General features: G+C 40.1%; 1 protein-coding gene across 3 annotated transcripts; it reads right to left on the bottom strand.

Moving 5' to 3' along the window:
- Positions 1 to 5,121: 5,121 nt before the first annotated feature.
- Positions 5,122 to 19,445, bottom strand: LOC100929704 (zinc finger protein 2 homolog). 3 transcript variants are annotated; one of them, XM_031957093.1, is made up of 6 exons: positions 19,254 to 19,445; positions 18,254 to 18,487; positions 14,067 to 15,145; positions 10,583 to 10,709; positions 9,805 to 9,900; positions 5,122 to 5,958 (listed from the first exon to the last, which is right to left on the bottom strand). In XM_031957093.1, the coding sequence occupies exons 3-6, from the start codon at positions 15,123 to 15,125 to the stop codon at positions 5,426 to 5,428; spliced, it is 1,815 nt and encodes a 604-aa protein (XP_031812953.1). In that variant the 5' UTR covers positions 15,126 to 15,145; positions 18,254 to 18,487; positions 19,254 to 19,445; the 3' UTR covers positions 5,122 to 5,425. The 3 variants fall into 3 exon arrangements, with proteins under 3 accessions (XP_031812953.1, XP_031812954.1, XP_031812955.1); XM_031957094.1 differs by having other exon boundaries at positions 18,254 to 18,455; XM_031957095.1 differs by having other exon boundaries at positions 18,254 to 18,344.
- Positions 19,446 to 21,278: the final 1,833 nt, after the last annotated feature.

Genomic DNA, 21,278 nt, shown 5'->3' with positions numbered 1-21,278 from the left:
ATGTGATAATCAAATCTGATGGATATGGCTCTCTTCAATAAATGAGATGATTCAAACCAGTTCCAATTGTTCAATAATAAAGAGAGCCATACATATCCAGACAGAAGACTATGGGAAATGAGTATGGACAACATAGCATTTTCATTATTTCTGTTGATGTTTGCATTTTTGTTTTCCTTATAAATTTTTTTTTCTAGACCGCATTTGTCTTGTGCAGCAAGATAACTGTATCAATGTGTGTATGTGTATATTGCATTTAACATATATTTTAACATGTTTAATATGTATTGGGCTACCTGCCATCTAGAGGAGGGGGTGGAGGGAAGGAAGGGAAAATTTGGAACAGAAGATTTTGCAAGGGTCAATGTTGAAAAAATTACCCATGCATTTGTTTTGTAAATAGAGCTATAATCAAGAAAATAACAGTTGAAAAAAATAGTAATCATGTTATACAAATGAGATGCAGAGGAAGAAAAGACACAGAGGCATTAGAGGGGGAAGGAATGTTCATAGTTCTGAAAACCTACTCATATTTGGGATGGTTTCAAAAGGCAACACTCCATATATACCATGGAGGTCAGAGCACCCTGAGAGGGGAGAGATGGACTAATGAGGAAGCAATGATTGAGGGAAGAAGACAAGGGAGGGAATCCTTGGATGGGGGGAGATTAAGTAATAACAAAGTAAGTTGTGAAGCTAAATTTAAAGAGTCAGCAGGGATAGGAAAGCCTTGTGTGTGTATGTGAGGGGAGATATTTGTGAGTATGAGTATGGATGGATATATCTACATATGTATACATAATTATATCTTGCTTGGGAATTGGGGGGGGGGGCATGAAAAGGGAAAAAATAAATAAGGTGGGCAGCAGAGAACCAAAGAACAATTTAAAAGGAAATTTTAAAAATGGACTGTCATGAATATATAGAACTTAGATATTTTCTTGTCCTGGTAATTTATTGGTATATATTTTGAATCCTCCTTGATACTCTTCTGGGCACGTGACAATGTTCATTTTTGTTTTGCTTTAATTTCTTTTGTATTCTTTTTCTGTTTTTCTGTTTCTTACTGTTTTTTCAAATAGAATAAATGTTTTAAAAAGATATTATCTAGGTCTGCATTCTTGCCACTGTGCTGGCAGCCTATGGAAAACAATGGTCACTAGAAATGCCCAGTAGAGGCTGTCGTGAAATCATCATGGGAGCCCACAAAATTTGTACAAAAACAGATCTTAAAAGGTCATTCATTGAAATGTGAAAGGTTTTTTTTTTTTTTTTTTAAACTTTGATCTTACCCTCTGTTTATCTCTCTTCTTTCATCCGGTAGTTTCCCAAAGAAATTGGTTGGCAGTATGAGTTGGTCATTAAGTAGTTTCAGTGACAGTGTAGTCAAAACAAAGTAATATCTGACAAAATCCTATCCTTTTAAAGGTTGTTTTGTATATTAAACATTATTTTAAAAATAAGAAAACCACATCAAGAAATATTTAAAGTTGACCTTTGAAGATACCTGTTATTTAATGCAAGGTTTGTCATGAGCTAATAGAAATATAATTCTTTTTAATAGTAATAATTAGCAAATAATTTATGTTCCTGATAGCCAGGGCCTGCCATATAGCTATAACTTAAATGTTTGTTGACATAAAGAAGTTCTAAGAACTGTCTTATCTGGGACAACCTGATCCTCCTTTGGCACTTTCAAGATAATTGCATTGCCCCAAATTACAAACAATGACTTCTTATAGAATCCTAGATGTTCGCTGGAAGGGACCTACAATGTAGAAAGAGATTAAAGCAGAAGAGATGAACTAACGTCTAAAGAAACTAAAGGTAAAAGAATTATGACATCTAAGTGGGACAAACACATATGAAACATCTAAAAAACTGCCAAGCTAAGGAAATAGTGTAGAGGGCCGAAAATCTGGTGAAGTATACTTGAAATAAGGATACTTACAAGGTATTAACTCAGTGGAATTGATAAGATAATGGTTCTTTATAGTTCACATATACTTCGTACTTAGCATGATGATATAATGGTTCTCTAGTTCACACATATTCAGTATGCTGTAATGATGTAATTGTACTAAGGTATATAAGGGCTGAGAGGACTGAAAATGAGACATTCCACTTTTGATCATCCTCCTGGTGGCTCTCCTGCCTCCTGCACCCCTTAATTCCAGAAAGCTAGTCCAAACATTACATTTTGGCACCCAAACATGGACATACAGACCTACACTCAGCAGCTCAACTGACATGATTGTTAAGTTCAGTGGAGAAGTCCCTGTGACCAAGAAATAGGTTAAGTAAACTAGTCACTTTTGTCTTTCAGTTAAAATGGGGCAAATATTAAGAAAACAGCCTTTCCCACCCCAAGGGAAGTGTGTAGCAAGCACAGATAGGACAAGATACATCTGATTTGAAAATACCATACCCTGTGAATGAAGAGTTTGACTCTTCAGGTCAAGAAAAAAGAAAATACACTCCTTTTAATTTGGAAATTATCAAAGATCTGAAAAAGTCTTGCATTCTTTATGGGGCTACATCATCTTATGTTAAGATGGTATTAGAGAATTTGGTTTATGAAATCTAACCCCTAGTGATTGGAAATCTATAGCAAGGGCGTGTTTAGAACCTGGACAAAACTTGTGGCTTTCTGAGAATAGTGAACTCTGTAGAATACAAGCCCAATGAAACAGGCAAACTGGACTTAATATAGCAGCCACCTTAGATCAACTAACATTATGCAGACACTTTAACACAGATTAATTATCCTATAGCAGCATATGAGCAAATTGCTGCTGCTGCTATCAAAGGATGGCGCACCCTCCCATGAAGGCAAGATAGAGGGGAAGCCTTCACAAAAATAGAACAAGATCCAAATGAACCTTTTGCTGAATTGTGGGATGTTTACAACTTTCACACGAACTACTGGTGAAAATGCAGCAACAAAAATTATGATAAGACAACTTTCTAGAGAAAATGCTGATGAGGTTTGTAGGAGAATTGGACTAGGACTACACAAGGATCCTCCTTTAGAGCAGATCATCAGACGTTGTGCCAACAGTGGGCACAAAAATTTTATACCCAGGCTATGATGCAGACTTCTCAAGATACAAACATGGCAAGATAAGAGTCCCTTTTAGCAAGGGACTTCCAGAGAGACTCATCAATGCTTTCATCATGGTAAAGTAGGGCATCTGAAAGCTCAATGTTGGCATAAAAGACAGGGTGGGAGAACAAAACCCAAAACCCAACGTCAAAATGCAACAAAGGCTTCCATTAAGCATCAGAATGTAGAATGACTCAGGGAAACAGGAAGCGGGACCCAGCTATAGGGTCCCAGGCAAAAAACACTTGGGGCATGATGTCAGTCTTTGTTACACCCAAAGAGTCTTTAGAAGTTCAGTACTCCAATATGATCAATTAGTTGAGAAGAACCTGATGGGAGAAAGGAATTACAATTGGGGAGAAGAGTTGTATACAGCTGGGACTACTGGGATATCCCCTGGAAAGGTGAAATCTGTTCCTCTCCAGCCTATGGATCCCTTGCCTTCAGGCACTGTAGGCTTGACCATTTCACTCCCTGAGTGCTTACAAAACAGTGTCCATCCATGAACTGATTTGGAAAACTGGGGAATGTATAGATAAAATTCCAGTCACACAGACAGGTAGACAACGTATGACTTATCAACCAGGAGAAGTAGTAGCATCAGGTTTACTGATACAGACTCTTAATAAGCAATCTGGTGATAGTCCCCCAGATTCTGACTCCAAGCAACAAAATCCAGGAATATACTGGACAGCAGCTGTACCAACTAACCAACCTATGCTCACTATCTATATAAATGGCCTTCCATTGGAAGGATTGGTAGACACGGGTGCAGATCGTACAGTCATTAGAGGTGCCAACTGGCCCAGTCACTGGCCAAAGATTAAGGCAGACACCTACATGTCTGGCATAGGAGAATCAATAGCAGCTGAAGTTAGTGCTACCTCTTTGAGATGGACTTTTGAAGGTGAAATAGGAATTTTTACTCCTTTTGTAGTAGAAAAAATCCCCATCAATCTGTGGGGAAGAGACATCTTATAATAGTTAGGATTAAAAATGAGTACTTCGGTTTTTTAGGCAGGGCTGTTGAAGGCCTGCCAATACTTTCACCTGTTCCTATCCAATGGAAAACTGATACACCAGTGTGGATAGAACAGTGGCCGTTGGGTAGCGATAAAATTCAGGCCTTATTAGAGATACTACAGGAGCAACTTGACCAAGGAACTTATAACCTTCTATAAGTCTTGGAATTCCCCAGTATTTGTTGTAAGAAAGAAATCTGAAAAATGGAGGATATTGACTGATTTGAGAAAAGTAAATGAACAAATGGAAATTATGGGAACTTTTCAGCCTGGACTTCTGTCTCCTATTCAGTTGCCTAGAGAATGGCAATTTTGGGCTATAGATATTAAGGATTGTTTCTATTCTATCCCTCTAGATAAGAAGGATATGAAAAGATTTGCCTTTTCAGTGTCCAGTGTTAACTTAGCTGAACCCTATAGAAGGGACATGAATGGACAGTTTTGCCACAGAGAATGAAAAATAGCCCTACAATGTGCCTAATGTATGTGGCTGCTGCTCTTACTCCAGTAAAAGTTATGTTGTTACATTACATGTACTCCAAAAGTTATGTTATTACATTACATGGATGATATCTTGGGGTGTGCACCTGAGGAGCAAACGTTAGAAGCATGTCTACAAAGGACCATAGAAACAGTAAGGAACTACAAATTGCACATAGCCACAGAAAAAATTCAAAGACATGTTCCTTTTCAATATTTAGGATATGAAGTATATGCTAAGGTACTCACAGTACAAAAGCTTTAAGAACAGAGAAGCTAAACACTTTAAATCACTTTCAGAAATTGATAGGAGATATATATTTAAGTCTAATACTGGATGCATCCATTGTATATCGACTGCAACCATTATATGACATTTTAAGGAGAGATACTGCTTTAAACTCACCACATCAGCTTACAAAAGAATATCAAGCTATAATAAAAATAAATAAATTAAAAAAAAAAAAAAAAAGATCAAGAAACTTTGAGACAGATTGAACTGGCTTTATCCAATGTGATTGAAAGAGTCACTCAAAAACCCTTGGAAATATCAGTTTTTGCTACAAAAGAGGCACCCACAGCAGTCCTTTATCAAGGAAACAGTGTGATAGAAGGGATACAAGGAATCTGATAGACTTCTGTAGACTGATCTCTCCCCGTGTTCTCTACTAAATTCATTTTCCTCCTTATTTTAATGTATTTACATTTCCTCACAAATCTGGCAAACACCAATCAGTATTTTCTACCAAATCCTTTCCATATTCATTATTTATATAATTATATACGATATATAATATTTCTCTCCAGTGTGGCTAATCTAATGTCCAAAAAGATTTCCCTTTCCACATTGGTTACATTCATAAGCTTTCTCCCCAGCATGGCTTCTCTGATGTTTACTAAGATTTCCCTTTTGTCTAAAAGTTTTTCCACATTGGTTACATTGATAAGGTTTCTCTCCACTGTGGATTCTCTGATGTACAGTAAGATCTCCCTTTTGTCTAAAAGCCTTTCCACACTGGTTACATTCATAAGGTTTCTCCCCAGTGTGGATTCTCTGATGTCCAGTAAGAGTTTTCCTTTCAGTAAAAGCCTTTCCACATTGGTTACACTCATAAGGTTTCTCTCCAGTATGGATTCTCTGGTGTACTGTAAGGGTTCCCTTTTTTCTAAAACCCTTTCCACACTGGTTACACTCATAAGGTTTCTTGCCATTGTGGATTTTCTCATCTGTAGCACAGATTTCTGTCCAAGTAAAGTCACAGGGACTTATGGATGGTGGCCTGTGAGGTTCAGCCACAGAAAGGCTTATCTCCTCTGTAGTATCCTTCATTTCAAGTCTGATCTTTTGCTCTGAAAAAAAATTCAACAACAAACAATAAAATAGATACTACACAGACATCTATATCCCCTTCCCTCCATCACCAGAACAGAATCTCAGTTATTTTCTATTTCCCCAGGCAAAGAGAAAATTTTTTTTTCCTTTTTTATTAAAACTTTTTATTTTCAAAATATATTCATAGATCATTTTCAACATTCACTCTTGCAAAACTTTGTGTTCCAAATTTTTTTCTCCCTTACTTTCCCTATCCCCCTCCTCCAGATGGCAAGTAATCCAATGTATGTTAAACATGTGAAATTCTTCTATACACCCACAATTTTTATGCTGCACAAGAAAAATCCGATCAAAAATAGAAAAAATGAGAAAGAAAACCAAATGCAAGTAAACAAAAAAATAGGTGAAATTCTAGGTTATGATGCTTACTTAATCACCCATAGTCCTCTCTCCACTACAGAAAGGGCTGTTACAAACATCTTTGCACATGTGTATAAAGGACTGAAACTCTTGGGTTGATGTACTGAGGTTGGACAACTGAGCACTTAAGGCTAACTACCAATTGGACAATACTCTATTAGCATATGCTTGGAAAATGGCCCTTCTCACTATTCTGTGCTATCTCAATAATTGGTGTATACAGAGAATTGTAGGAGGGACTAGGGGATGGAATAAGACTAGCTAGGGTCACTTTTAATGGTAGAACAAGAGAGGAGAGGCCATGGAAATCCTGTGTCCATTCCCTTCACTTCTATCCCTAAAAACCAAAAATAAAGACCAAGGACTTTTGCTTATCCTGACTCCGGCTGATTCTAAGGCATCCAGATTGGTAACTCGGTCTTCATACATGTAGCTCCTTTTCTATCCTTTATCATCTCTTTAGGATACAGATTTAGTAGACACAGCTGGATTAGAAGCTATACACAAGATGACAGCCTTTTGGGCTTAGTTCCATATTTTTCTCCAAATTGACTAGATTAGTTCACAACCCAAACAATGTATTAGTCTCCCAATTTTCCCATCCCATCCAACATTCATCATTATCTTTTCCTGTTGTCTTAGCCAATCAGAGATGTACAATGGTAACTCAGAATTGTCTCAATTCACATTTCTCTGACCAATAGTGATTTAAAACATTTTTTCATAGGACTAGAAGTGGTTTTTATTTTTCATCTTAAAATTGTTCAAATCCTATGACCATTTGTGAATTAGAGATGGGTTGTATTCTTATAAATTAGTCAAGTCAAAGAGAAAAACCTGAAATGGGCGGAATCACTTAAAAATCCTATTACCTCACATCCCAAGGAGCATTTATTTTATTTTTTTATTATTTTTTTTAGCTGAGCAATTTGGGGGTAAGTGACTTGCCCAGGGTCACACATCTAGGAAGTGTTAAGTGTCTGAGACCTGATTTGAACTCAGGTACTCCTGACTTCACAGCTGGTGCTCTATCTACTGCACCACTATGCTTCCCCAAGGATTTAATTTTTAATGACCTTTATGCTCAAATACATTGAATTCTCAGTAAACCTGGGACAACACAGAAAGTATTTTCATTCTCACTATGGGCACAGCTCAGGCCATCAGCTCAGAATGACTGAATGACTTAACCCAAATCCCAGCAGCATGACTGGAAATTGGGCAGGCTCTGTCTATAGTATTTGACAAATTATCTTCATTCTCAATTTTTCCCTTTCCCATTCATTGTCTGCACTTTCAACTTATCACTTTCAATTTTTTTTCTGATATATTATTTGAATATTAATCCTATTGAGGTTTCTATGTATTTTATCTGAGGTATATGTGATTTGGGTCTAATGCTTTTCTTTGAAATAATTACTGCTTACTTGTTTTTAAAAATTTATTATCACATGCCCCTGCATGTTCTTTAACAAAACCCAATTTTTAAAAATTGCAGGAAATCATGCACATGTGAGAATATGGGTTTCATCCAGAAAACGGAATTAATCGCCTATGGCATAGAAGGGCAGAGCAAGCTATTGCACCTTTCTCCTTTAAAAGTTTAAAAAAAAAAAAAATCCCTTGAAGGATTGAGACAATGATCCAAGGGATTTGACCCCAAAATTTGCTAGTGCTGTTTTAAGTGGCAAATTATCCCTTGGACAACAAGTATGCGCTCATAGCCACCTTTTCAACTATATTTCTCAGTGATTTTAAAAAGTCAGGAGCATGCTGGTTTGAGGGTTCGTGGGGAGTTTCCCTCAAACTCTCACAGCTGATAAGTGCTACAGATTTTTCCAGATTTGTAGTTTAACACCAAATTATTTCCAGAATTCCAGGAAGGTTGGACATTCATGAACAAAGGGCCAGGGGCCTGCAAAGGCCCTCAGGGTCTCTCTCCCTGCAGCAGAACAATTCCCTCATTGCTGGGTTCCCTAGTGATCACATTTCCTCAAACCTGTAATCACCAGATCAAGACAGTCCCTGGTTCTGCACTCTGGCCCCAGGGCTGGCAGTCTACCTGAAAATCCGTCACGAGGAATGCCCAGTAGAGACCATCCTGAAATCCCCATGGGAGACCACAACCCTTCCACAAAAAGAGCGCTAAAGAGCAACTCATTGATATGCTGAAGAAGTCTTTTAATTTGAACTTATCCTTGTTTACGTTTCTTTTCTTCCATGTGGCAGTTTCTCAAAGCCTTTGATTGGCAACGTAGGTTAAATGTCCAATAGAGTGTCAGGGAGATAAGCTACGTTACCAGTGGTAATAAAAATAAAAAAAATCTGAAGATATTCTATTCTTTCAAATGATGTATTTGTGAATTAGACATTATTAAAAAAAAAAAAAAGAAAACGACATAATGTAAGATTTGAAATTGACTTTTGAGTACATTTGCTATTTAAAGCAATACTTGTCATGAGCCAATGGAAATATAACTAATTTTAATGGTAATTAGTAAGTCATTTCGAGTGGTTAGCATTTAAAGAAATGAGATTCCACCTCTCAAGGGGAGCTTGGTCATGTTTCCTTCCACTGTCTACCTTATACACATGTGACCATTTTCATCACATCTGTTTCAGAATCAGAATAGAGCTGAGATTATAAAGGGAAAAGTGTGAAGAGGGCCTTGAATCAGCAAGACCTGAGCGTTCATCCCACCTCAGCAATCTGCTACGCAACTTACAAGACCTCTGTCTGCCTCAGTGACTTTATCTATAAGAAGGGCACAATAATGGCACCCGAGTCCTAGGGTTCTCATGAGGATAAAATGAGACAATACTGACACACTGCGTGTCACAGCAGGTGCTGTATAAATGCTAGGTATGGTATTTCATGCTGACCATCATCTCCCCAATTTTACTCTCCTTCTTAAACCATCATTACCTTAATTACTTAGTGATTTGGGGAGGGACTAAATTGATCCAATTTATCTGGCCCACAGAGGGTTTCTACAGACTTACTGGTGTACTGCCTGCCCCAGCTGTCTGTGACCTCCAGGAAAGCAGGGGAAGTCCCTTGTCTCTCTTTATATTGCTGGGGAGCAGCCCAGGGCCTGGCTGATAGCAGGCACTTAAAAATTTGCTGACTTGGAGAAGTTCTAAGAACTGGGTCATCTGGGACAACCTGATCCCCTTTTGGCACTTTCAGGAGAATTCCATTGCCTCAAAGTGCCAACAATGACTTCTTATAGGATCCCACATAATCATGGGAAGGGACCTACAAGGCCATGGAGTGCCTCCCACTCATTTTATAAATGGGAAACTGAGATTCAGTGACTGGCAGAGGAGAATCTGAGAAAAAATAACAAGGCTGGTCTTTCTCACCCAAAGCCAGTATTTCCTTCAGGGTAACTCCCAGAAGTTACTAGTACTGCTCATATCCCTACTTTCACCTCACTCACCTGGAGAGCAGCTCCTCAGGCCCTCTTCATCCAGCTTCCAGGAGGCTTCCCTCTGCTTAAAATAAGAGATCACATCTTCTCTGGGAACAGGAAGACCTGGGCATGGAAATTAGGGAGGAATGAAGGAGGAAAGCTTGAAATTTAGTCCTCTCTAGGGAATGGGGAGAAGATCCAGAGATGCTCCCCTGAGATTCACACCATTATATTGAAACATATGAGTATTGTACTTGTAATGCAAGAAATCTAGGACAGGCTTTGTCTCATCATTTTGTTGTACACCTTTTTTAGTGAAACAGTCAAATGTTCTTCCCTCCTCCCCCTCCTGTTGTCCTATTAGGTTCCATTCTGGTAGAAGATTCTAACTCCATACCTGGATAAAAAGTCTTATTGGGCCTGAAGTAATATTATGCCATACATGTTTCTATCAGTTCTTTATCTGGATGCAAATCACATTTTTCTATATTTGTGCTTTATTATTAATTTGGGTATTTAGAATAAATAGAATAACTTATTTGCTGGAAGTTTTTCTTAAACAGTATTTTTGTTAATGTAAAGAAAGCACAAGACCCAGCACACAATAGGTGAAAAGACAGTTTCAGGAACAACCAAGGACACCTTCAGTTTTCTATCACACAAGGCAGACATACAGGAGGACTGTTGCTTGGACACAGCAGACCAGCACTTTCTCCCTCCTGATACATTCCCCAGCCCTGTAACCAAAGAAATGAAGATAAGCCCTTTGATGGCAGATTCAAAGTTATCTAAGAAATGTCCATACCTAGAGAGAGCAGGTTCCGGGCATTCTCCAGCATGACCTCCTTGAACAGCTCCCTCTGAGGAGGGTCCAAGAGGTCCCACTCCTCCTGGGTGAAGTCCACAGCCACATCCCTGAATGTCACTAAGTCCTAAGGCACCAAAAGTCATGAGATGTAGAGCTGAAAGTCACTTTAGAATTCAAGAATTCAACCAACCCTCCTGCAAATTAGGAAACTGAAGCAGAGAAGGGATTTATTTCCTCAAAGTTCATGGCATTTCTGAGGGTCAGTCAGGAACCTGTAAGCACGATCATTAAGAGACTTACTGAGTTTTTAGAAAAGCGTTTTATATAATTAGTTGGAATAAAGTGGTTTAATGTTTAATTTTAATTTAATTTAATTTAAGTTTAATTTAATGTTGACTTTATCCTTAGTTATATATAGTATATATAAAGTATAGCTAACAATAACTAACTCTGGTTAGTTTGCTAAACTCCTTTATGTTTCTAGGCTGTCAGTCAATGGAATAATACACCATATTCCTTTAAAGGAGCCTTCCAAATTCTTTTCCTGGATAACCCTATTGCTCTTTCAGCACTATTTCATATTTCTCCCTGCTAGTTCTTGTTTTATCTCTCCATTTCTCTATAATATCTTGTCCTAAATAAACCTACCTTTTGGCAAAGAGAATGGACTTTGTGAGCTTGTGACAGTTTGTTTCTAACTAGGAAGTGCCACCCTGATTTGCTCATAATCTTTGTATAATCCACATTTCAGATTTCCTTTCCTCTGTTTATTTTTTCACTTCTGCACAATTGCAGAATTTATTGCTCTTTTACACATTTTGAAATTGCCATGAATTACTGAATCTTTCCTTTTCTCTAGGGCACTTTGATCCCTTTTTCATCCATAAGATAGATTCTTAGTGAGGAAGTCAGTCCTTTTCCTGATGGACAACTCATCTCTAATTGATTCCTTAACTCACACCCAAGAGAAGATATTGCAAATCTTTCTGTCACAAGCATCCCACAGTCCCCTACTACTAATAAGGGGGGAAAAGGGGGGGGGGCAGTTAATGCACTCCAAACTTTCTCTTAAGGAGAAAGCCAAGCTATCTCCTCATTATTCACCTACCTCTCCTCCTTTGGGACTTTTCTGAGATTCTTCACAAATCCCTGTATCCAGTGCCTCCTTCCCACCCAGAACTCTTCCTACCCTTCTTAGACCTCTGGTCTTCTTTTGTTTAATTGATAAAATGAGGCTATAGAAAAGTGAGATTCTGCCATGGCAACTCTTTCCAAAGAAAGAAAAAAGGGAATAGACAGAATAAAAATATAAACTTACTCTCTGATCCACAGCTCTGATCCACAAAAAGTGAAGGGCAGTCCAGAGGAAATGAAGTAAACAACAATTAAGTCAAAAAATCTGCCCTTGCTGAAGGGAAGTGTACTGAAGGGAAATACAGCAGGGACATAGAAAAGCAAAGGATGGGAGCTCTCAGGGAAGGACACAACTGGTTAAAAATAAAGGACACTCTCATGAAGGAAATGGTCAAAGAGACTGGTCACTTCTGGACAAAAAAAATGAAAATCCAATGGAAAGAACCCCCAACTCCCTCACAGAAAAACCAAACTCAAATCCAGGATCCAAAAACCAAACCCATGGTTACAAAGTGCCAGGCTGGTAGTAGGCACCCTGAGCAATTCAATTCAGAATCCTACCAGCCTTCAGGAGAAATAACTTCTCATACCCTGGAAATGACTGACTTGGAATAATGGCAGACCGATGCAAACCAAGGAAATAAGGGCAAGGAATGAAACAATAGGTTCCAGAGAGCACTGGAGCTGAGATGGAGCCCAGGGTCACCTAGCCTGCAGATGGGAGCTTAACAATAAAGGACAGAATGTGCACATTGTATAGTAAAGAAGAGCCCGAGTGCCAGTAGGAAGACAGAGAAGTGGTCAGATAGGAAAGGGAAAACCAGGAGACAGCCAGGTCCTAAAAACTAAGAGAGGACCCTGGAGGAGAGAGAGCCATCAGGACTGTCAAAAGCTGGAGAACAATCAAGAAAATCAGGGATTGGGGAGATGAGATCCATGGACTTGGAAAGAGAAGACCATCTGAGGAGTCAGGGAGGAAGCTGGAAAGATTGAGGAAGGGGGCGAGACTTTGAAAGATTGGTGGATATTCTCATAGGACATAAGGGTCTTCACCCTGATGCTTGGGGATTTAGTTCCTGAAAAGGCTACTTGTCTTTGGGTTAGAGGGAGCTGCACTCCTAGGGGCAACTAGCACTGGGAGGGGCAGGAGAACATGAAGAGAGGGTTGAAATTTGTAGGAGAATATTGAAGTAAAATAAAAGGAGAAAAAGAAAGGGTAAATATCAGGGGGCAAAATTCCCCACAATGGAGCAGTGTTCTCTCTGACCCTGCAGTGATACACAGTATTCTGAAAGGAAGACACCATGGAAAGGAGGAATCTGTGGGACTGGCCTAGAAGCAATGGCAGAAATGACCTACAGGGCAGAGCTCAGAAGGTCAACTTGGAGCCTTTGACGCTAGGAAGTATACAGGAAAAGATAAAGACCAGAGGAAGAAAGGAGCTGTGGATCAGAGAGTAAGAATCTAGAAAAAACAGATAGGGAAGAGAGAGAGTGAGGAGGAGAGAAATCCTTATAGGAAAGGGGAAGAAAAATGGAGAAAATCTAAAAACCAATGGACAGGAGTAACTAAAGGGCAAGAGAAGAAGGGGAATCTACAAGAGGATTTAAAGGGAAAGGAGTAATGAAGAAATGTAGATTGAGAGGAATGCAGAACAGATGAATTAATCTCTGAGGAAACTAGAGATAAAAGACTTATTTATGGCATCTTCTAAATATGAAACATTCACAAAACGGCCAGGGCAAGGGAACAGAAATCTTAGAATCTGCCATGGCAAACCTTCTGAAAGAAAAAAAAAAAGAAAGAGAATAGTGAGGGACTAGAAATACTCAAAAAGGGAAGGGCAGCCTAGAAGAAGTGAAATAAAAAACATTTTAAAAAATGGCCCCTTGCTTAAATAATGTACATTCTATTCTAAGACAGCAAGCATACCCTAAGGATCATGGATTTTCCAGAAACACATAACGAGGGAAAATGGACAAGGATGAAGAAAACAATCCAAGAGAACTGGCCAAATCTTCTAAACAGAGAAAAACTAAAATTACAAGGAAAGAATTCAGAGATCACTCACAGAAGAATTAAACAAAACAAAAAAGCCATGGCTCCAGATTCCAAGCCCAGTAGCAGTTCATTGAACAATTCAATTTAGAAGCACAAAGTGCTACAAGTCATGAGGAGAAAGACCTTCTCATACAAGGGATCTGGCTGACTTCTGTAGATTGATCCCTCCCAATGTTCTCTACCAAATTCATTTTCCTCCTTATTTTAATGGCTTTACATTTCCTCACAAATCTGGCAAGAACCAATCAGAAATTATTACAAAACCGTTTCCATACCGATTACTTACATAATATTTCTCTCCATTGTGGCTTCTCTGATGTTCATAAGGACTTCTGCTTAATGTAAAAGTCTCTCCGTATTGGTTACATTCATAAGGTTTCTCTGCCATATCAATTCTTAGATGTACAGTAAAAGATTCCCTTTGTCTAAAAGTCTTTCCACACTGGATACATTCATAAGGCTTCTCCCCTGTATGGATTCTCTGATGTACAGTAAGTGATTCCTTATAGCTGAAAGTCTTTCCACACTGGGTACATTCGTAAGGTTTCTCCCCAGTGTGGATTCTCTGATGTACAGTAAGATCTCCCTTTTGTATAAAAGCCTTTCCACACTGGTTACATTCATAAGGTTTCTCCCCAGTGTGGATTCTCTGATGTATAGTAAGAGATTCTTTTGTTGTAAAAGCCTTTCCACACTGGTTACATTCATAAGGTTTCTCCCCAGTGTGGATTCTCTGATGTACAGTAAGTGATTTCTTATAGCTGAAAGTCTTTCCACACTGGCTACATTGATAAGGTTTCTCTCCAGTGTGGATTCTTTGATGTAAAGTGAGAGACTGTTGTTGTCTAAAAGCCTTTCCACACTGGTTACATTCATAAGGCTTCTCCCCTGTGTGGATTCTCTGATGTCCATAAAGACTTCTCTTATATCTAAAAGATTTTCCGCATTGGTTACATTCATAAGGTTTTTCCCCAGTGTGGGTTCTCTGATGTACAGTAAGAGCTCCCCTTTTTCTAAAAGCCTTTCCACACTGGTTACATTCATAAGGTTTCTCCCCAGAGTGGATTCTCTGATGTTCAGTAAGAGTTTGTCTTTTTATAAAAGCCTTTCCACACTGGTTACACTCATAAGGTTTCTCTTCAGAGTGGATTCTCTGATGTATAGTAAGAGCTCTCCTTTTTCTAAAACCCTTTCCACATTGGTTACATTCATAAGGTTTCTTGCCAGTGTGGATTTTCTCATGTGTAGCACAGATTTCTCTCCAAGTAAAGTCATAGGGACTTAGGGATCTTGGCCTGTGAGATTCTATCACAGAAAGGTTTATGTCCTCAGTAGTGTCCTTCATTTCAAGTCTGATCTCTTGCTCTGAAAAAACCACCAAGAACAAACAGTAAGACAGACACTGTACACATATATACATTAATATCCCCTTGACCCCATCAGCAGAACACAAATTCAGTTATTTTTTATTTTAAAAGGCAAAGAGAAAAATCTTTGGTTTCTTTCTTTTACTAAAACTTTTTGTTTTCAAAATATATGCATACATAATTTTCAACATTCACCTTTGCAATATCCTGTGTTACAAATTTTCTCCTCCCTTCCTTCCCCCCACTCCCTCTCCTTTATATGGCAGGTAAAATCCAATATATATTAAACATGTACAGTTCTTCTATACATATTTCCACAATTTTTATGCTGCACAAGAATAATCATATCAAAAAGGGAAAAAATAAGAAAATCAAATAAATGCAAGCAAATTACTAAAAAAAAAAAAAAAAAAAATAGGTGAACTACTAGGTTGTGATGCTTACTCAATCCCCATAATCTTCTCTCCACTATAGAAAGGGCTGCTCCAAAAATTTCTGTACATGTGGGTTCTTTTCCCTCCTTTACAATCTCTTTGGGATACAGGCTCAATAGAGGCACTGCTGATCAAAGGTATTCAAATTGTGACAGCACTTTGGGCATAGTTCCATATTGTTCTCCAGAATGATTGGATCAGTTCACAACTCCACCAATGTGTTAGGGTCCCAGTTTTCCCCCATCCCCTTCAACATTCATCATTATCTTTCCCTGTCATCTTAGCCAATCTGTAAGACTTGGGTACCTCAGAGTTGTCTTAATTTACATTTCTCTGAGCAATAGTGATTTAGGGCATTTTTTCATAGGATTAGAAATGATTTTTATTTTTTAACTGAAAATTGTTCAAATCCTTTGACCATTTATCAATTGGAGAATGGCTTATATTCTTATAAATTTCAGTCAATTCAAAGAGAAAAGTCAAAAAAAGGGCATAATCAATCACTTAAAAATCCCATTAGCTCACATCCCAAGAAGGAGTTAATTTCTAATGACCTTCATGCACAACTGCATTGGATTCTCACAATAAACCTGGGGCAACACAGACAGTACCTTCATTCTCACTACTTGGAAGAAGATAGGAAATATTGGAAAATAGGAACATGATCTGGGCATAAAGGATGATGCCATAAACCAATTAGGAAAACAAAGGATAAATTATCTATCAATCTTTCCAGAATGGAGTAATTTATGCTCAAGGAAGAACTAGTTATAATTATCAAAGGCAAAATAGACAACTTTGATTACATGAAATTAAAAACTTTTTGCACAAACAAAACCAACAGAAACAAGATCAAGAGGGAATTAGAAAGCTGGGAAAAAATCTTTACGGCCAGTATATCTGTTAAAGGTCTCATTCCTAAGATATATAAAGAACAGTTTCAAATTTATAAGAATACAAGTCATTCCTTACTTGATACATGGTCAAAGGATATGAACAGACAATTTTCAGATGAGGAAATTAAAACCATTTACAGTTATATGGAAAAATGCTCTAAATCACTATTGATAATAGAAATGCAAATCACATACCTCTGAGGTACCACCTCACACCTCTCAGATTGGCTAAGATCACAGGAAAAGATAATGACAAATATTAGAGGGGATGTGGAAAAGTGGGACACTAATGCATTGTTGGGGACTTCCGGAATGATCCAAACATTGTGGAGAGTAATTTGGAACTATGTCCAAAGGGCTATCAAACTGTGCATACCCTTGGATCCACCAGTGTCTCTACAGGGTCTTTATCCCAAAGCCATCATTAAAAAGGGACAAGGACCCACATGTGCAAAGATGTTTGTAGCAGCTCTTTCTGTGGTAACACAGAACTGATAAAGGAATGGATGCTCATCAACTGGGGAATGGCTGAACAAGTTATGGTATATGAAGCTTATGGACTATTATTGCTCTAAAGAAATGATGAACAAGCTGATTATAGAAAGGTGTAGCACTATTTACTTGAACTGATGCTGCAAGAAACAAGTGCAACCAGGCATACATTGTGCACAAGAACAGCCAGGATGTGCAATGGTCAACCAGAAAAGGATTGGTTCTTCTCAGTAGTTCAGTGATCCCCAAGTAATCCCAAGAGACTTTGTGTATATATACAATATCAAAAATTTACCTTCAAAATATATGCATAGATAACTTTTCAACATTAAGCCTTGCAAAACCTTGTCTTCCAATTTAACTTCCCCTTCCTCCAACCCCTCCCCTAGATTGCAAGTAATCCAATATATGTTAAACATGGGAGATATATACATTAAATCATCCATATGCATACTTATGTATACAATTATCTTGTTGCACAAGAAAAATCAGATCAAACAGGAGAAAAAATGAGAAAGAAAGAAAAATGCAAGCAAACAATGAAGCAAAGAATGAAAATGCTATTTGTGAACTACACTCAATTTCTACACTCTTCTCTCTGGGTGCAGATGGCTCTCTTCATCACATCATCAGAACAGGTAAGAATCATGTCATTATTGGAGACAGCCACTTGCATCAGAATTGATCATCACATAATCTTCTTGTTGCCCAGTATAATGATCTCCGTTTCTGCTCATTGCACTTAGCCTCAGTTCATGTAAGACTCTCTAAACCTCTCTGAAATCATCCCGCTGATTGTTTCTTATAGAATAGTAACATTCCAAGACATTCATATGTCATAACTTATTCAGCCATTCCCCACTGATGGCCATCCACTCATTTGCCAGTTTCATGCCACTACAGAAAGAGCTGCACAAACATTTTTCCATATGTAAGATATTCTCCTTCCCTCCTTTAAGATCTCTTTGAATCCCAATAGACAGAAACTGTCATCTGCATTTACAAAAAGAACTAAGGAGACTGAAAGCAAATCAACACATGGTATGTTCACCTCTTTTTTCTGTAAATTTTTTTCTCTCCCATGGTTTTTCCCTTTTCCTCTGAATTTTCTTTCCCAACATGATTCATAAAGAAATGCATATTAAAAATAAATAAACCCACTACAATTAAAAAAAAAAAAAAGAATTTCAAGGCTGGTCTCTCTCCCCCAAACCCAGCATTTACTTCATAGTAACTCCTAGAATTCTTTTGTAACTCTCATATCCCTGCTGTCACCTCACTCACCGGGAGAGCAGCTCCTCAGACCTTACTCCAGCATCCCGATTGTTTCCCTTTGCTTCAATAAGAGATCACATCTTCTCTGGGAAGTGGAAGCCTGGGCATGGAAATCAGGCAGGCATGAAGGAGAGAAGCTTGAAACTGAGTGCTCCTTAGGGAATGGGCTGAGGATCCGGGGCTGCTCCACTCTGAGATTCATCCCATTATACTGAAACACGAGTCTACGGTCACCTGCTAGTACTTTTAATACAAGAAAGCCATAATAGGGTTTGTCACCTCATGCTGTTGTTTTTTGTAGAAAGAGTCCAATGCTCTTCTCCCAAACTGTGATGCGATTAGCTTCCATTCTGGCAGAAGCTTCTAACGCACCACCTGGGTAAAAAGGGTACTGGGCCTGCGCCCTTAGCACACCATGGAACATGGAACATTGCCTAGTTTCCACCAGGGCCTCTCAAGGGGAACAGCTGACCCCGGGAAAGCAGGAAGCCCGGGTCCCCAGGTTTGCCCAGGAGCGGGGGAGGCCCGCGGGGACGCCCCGGTGGAGTCGGGGCTGGGGGCCCCTAAAGGGAAAGTGCAGACAAGGAGCCGCAAGTCTGGGACCGACGGGAACCAGCCTAAGGTGGGTTCACTTAAGGGGCCGGGAAGGCGCTTTGGTCTCGGGTCCGTGGCGCGCTCCTGGCCGTAGGAAGGGGGGTCTCGAGGATCCCTAACGGGACTGGGTCTAAGGATCTAAATCAGTGAGCAAGAGGTGCGGACAGGGAGGGCCTGGGTCCCGGCTGCTGAGCAGAAGGCTGAGACCGGGACTCTCGGACAAAGTCTTCAATCTGGGCACAGGGAGCCAGGGAGTTGGGGAGCTCATCCAGCGGCGAGACTTCAGGGGGTGCTCCCGGCAGACCGGAAGGACACCCTCTACGAGGTCAGAGGAAGAGGTGAAGGAGGAGGGGACCCGGTTGCCGGGGTAGCCATCGGTCACTAGCACGTGTGGGCGACGCTGACTGCGACCTACCTGGGCGAGGCACTCACGGGTCTGCTTTCCAGACCAAGCCATGGGCGTTCGGCGGGAAGGGAGGCACAGCCCGATCACAGCTCCGAGACTTCCGGCTTCCCGCCAACCTCTTCTGGGAGGGTCTTCCTGGTCTTCAGAGCCCCGCCCTGTCCGTCCCTCAGGGAAGGAGCCTTCGGCGGGCCCCGGCCCCGGCCCCGTGATCTCTTCCCTGCCGGCTCCTCCCCGGCTCCCCCCTGCCTCCACTCCCCTTTTCCCAGATCTTCTCCCTCTGCGGCGCTTCTGAAGCCCTCATTGGAGCTGCTTCCATCATTCTTCTTGGGTCACAGGCTCATCTACGTTTGGGATTGTACACTTAGCCAGCTTTGACATCCTGTTTTCCCACTTTATCTTTTAACCTTCCTGTCACCATACGATCTTTTTATGGTCTACTTCTTTTTGGGTTGTGTGTGTGTGTGTGTGTGTATTTTTTCATTCTATTTCTTGACTTCTAAAATTCATATTAAGTTGCGGTGTGATCCTGGGCTAGGAGGACACTTTCCCAAGCTTCTCGCTATGGGGTTTGGGGTCTGGCTGCTGGCCTGTCTGGGCATGGGCTCTCAGTCCTGTTTTGCTGGGGTGCAGCCTGCTCCTTCCTGGCTTGGGGACCACCTGTCCTTGAGATGAACTGAGATTTTTGGGAGGACGGTTGGAAGGAATCTTTGGGGGAAGGGTGGTCCTGGGTCTCGAACCCTCCAGGCCTCTGGGAACACCCTCCTGTTTATAAGGGCAACTCCCATATGAGTAATCACATTTAGTTAGAGATCTTGCCGTGGGGCATAATCGATCCTCTCTATTGAACTGAAAGATTAGTCCCTCAAACTGCTCCACCCCTTATACCTGAGGTTTTTCAATCCATCTCTGCTAGTTCCTGATCAGGAAAGCCCACTGAATTGCTTCTCAGTGTAAATCCATCTTTGCACTAATTCTAACAGGATTTTGCCCCCTAGGAAAGCTGTCTTCTTAATGTCATAAACCCACCTTTGCCACAAACCTAGAGCCTGTATTCACTGGGGTTTGTGAATTCTTTCCCAAAACCTGCAGACTGGCCAAGGGACCCCACTGCTGTTAGAAGATCTCTCAACCCTCATTTCTCACACCTCAACAACCTCAGGGACACATCTTTCTTGCTGAACTTCTGGGCTGGAATAATGTTCTCCCTCCCCAGAATTCATTTTGAGGCATTATTTTGTACCTGGAAGTGAATCTGAATAGAGTTCCTGCCATGCTCCACCATATTGGCTCCACCATAATGGATTTTCTTCTGAGAGGGGAGCAAGCATTCTGGAGCACACATTGGGAGGGGAGGCCAGAGGAAGAAGAGGGCTTTGGAGAGGTTTGGTCAGAATAAAGGAAATGAGGAAGTCAGTAGAGAAGGAGGAGTGAAAGTTTGACCATTAGTGATCAGAGTTTCAGGATAAGTGGTGAGAATAGAGTATGAGGGGCTGGGAATGAGCTCCAAGAAGCAGCAGTGGGGAGAAATGATCATTAAGGGAGGCAGAGCATCCACTGCTCAGTGCCCTCCATCCAAGTCTAACCAGGTAGCAGGTGGTAGGAAGTATCAGGGGGTCTGCTATCCAACAGGCAAGGTTATAGTGTGTGGAGGAGGAGAACATGTGGTATCTAGTATTCCCTTCCCAAGGAAATTTGGAGACTTCCCCAATCCAAGGGCAGGCCTCCACCTAGGGGGCTTATTGAGCCTGAAAAAGAGGTCAGAAGCTTTATGATGATAATAAAAGTCCTTTATTAATCATATGGGTCATTTTCATAGGGACACAGTATGGGGTGGCCACCATATAATTCAATGAATGGCCAGAAAGACCCTGAATAAGTCCCGTGTTAATTATAGAAATCTGACAGAAGGAGGAGTTCCAGGGTCTCTTTGCATACGTTAATGCAGTTTTGGCTAAAGTTTTGATTTACTGCTCAGGACCGAACCATATTCTAGAGCCTGTACACAAGGCTTGTATTCTAGAATACTGGTATGAA

The sequence above is a fragment of the Sarcophilus harrisii genome, chromosome 2 (assembly GCF_902635505.1).
Source record: "Sarcophilus harrisii chromosome 2, mSarHar1.11, whole genome shotgun sequence".
Lineage (NCBI taxonomy): Eukaryota > Metazoa > Chordata > Mammalia > Dasyuromorphia > Dasyuridae > Sarcophilus > Sarcophilus harrisii.
The sequence above is the reverse complement of the archived record's forward strand: the minus strand, read 5'-3'. Positions and strand labels throughout refer to the sequence as shown.

Bases quoted from the DNA above. Each gene is read 5' to 3' on its own strand.
- LOC100929704 (XM_031957093.1), bottom strand. From the start codon at position 15,125: ATGAAGGACACTACTGAGGACATAAACCTTTCTGTGATAGAATCTCAC. The intron at 9,901-10,582 runs GTATGGACATTT...TTCCATGCCCAG, and splicing joins CCGGAACCTGCTCTCTCTAG to GTCTTCCTGTTCCCAGAGAA. The intron at 5,959-9,804 runs GTGAGTGAGGTG...ATTTTTTTTCAG, and splicing joins CCTGAGGAGCTGCTCTCCAG to AGCAAAAGATCAGACTTGAA.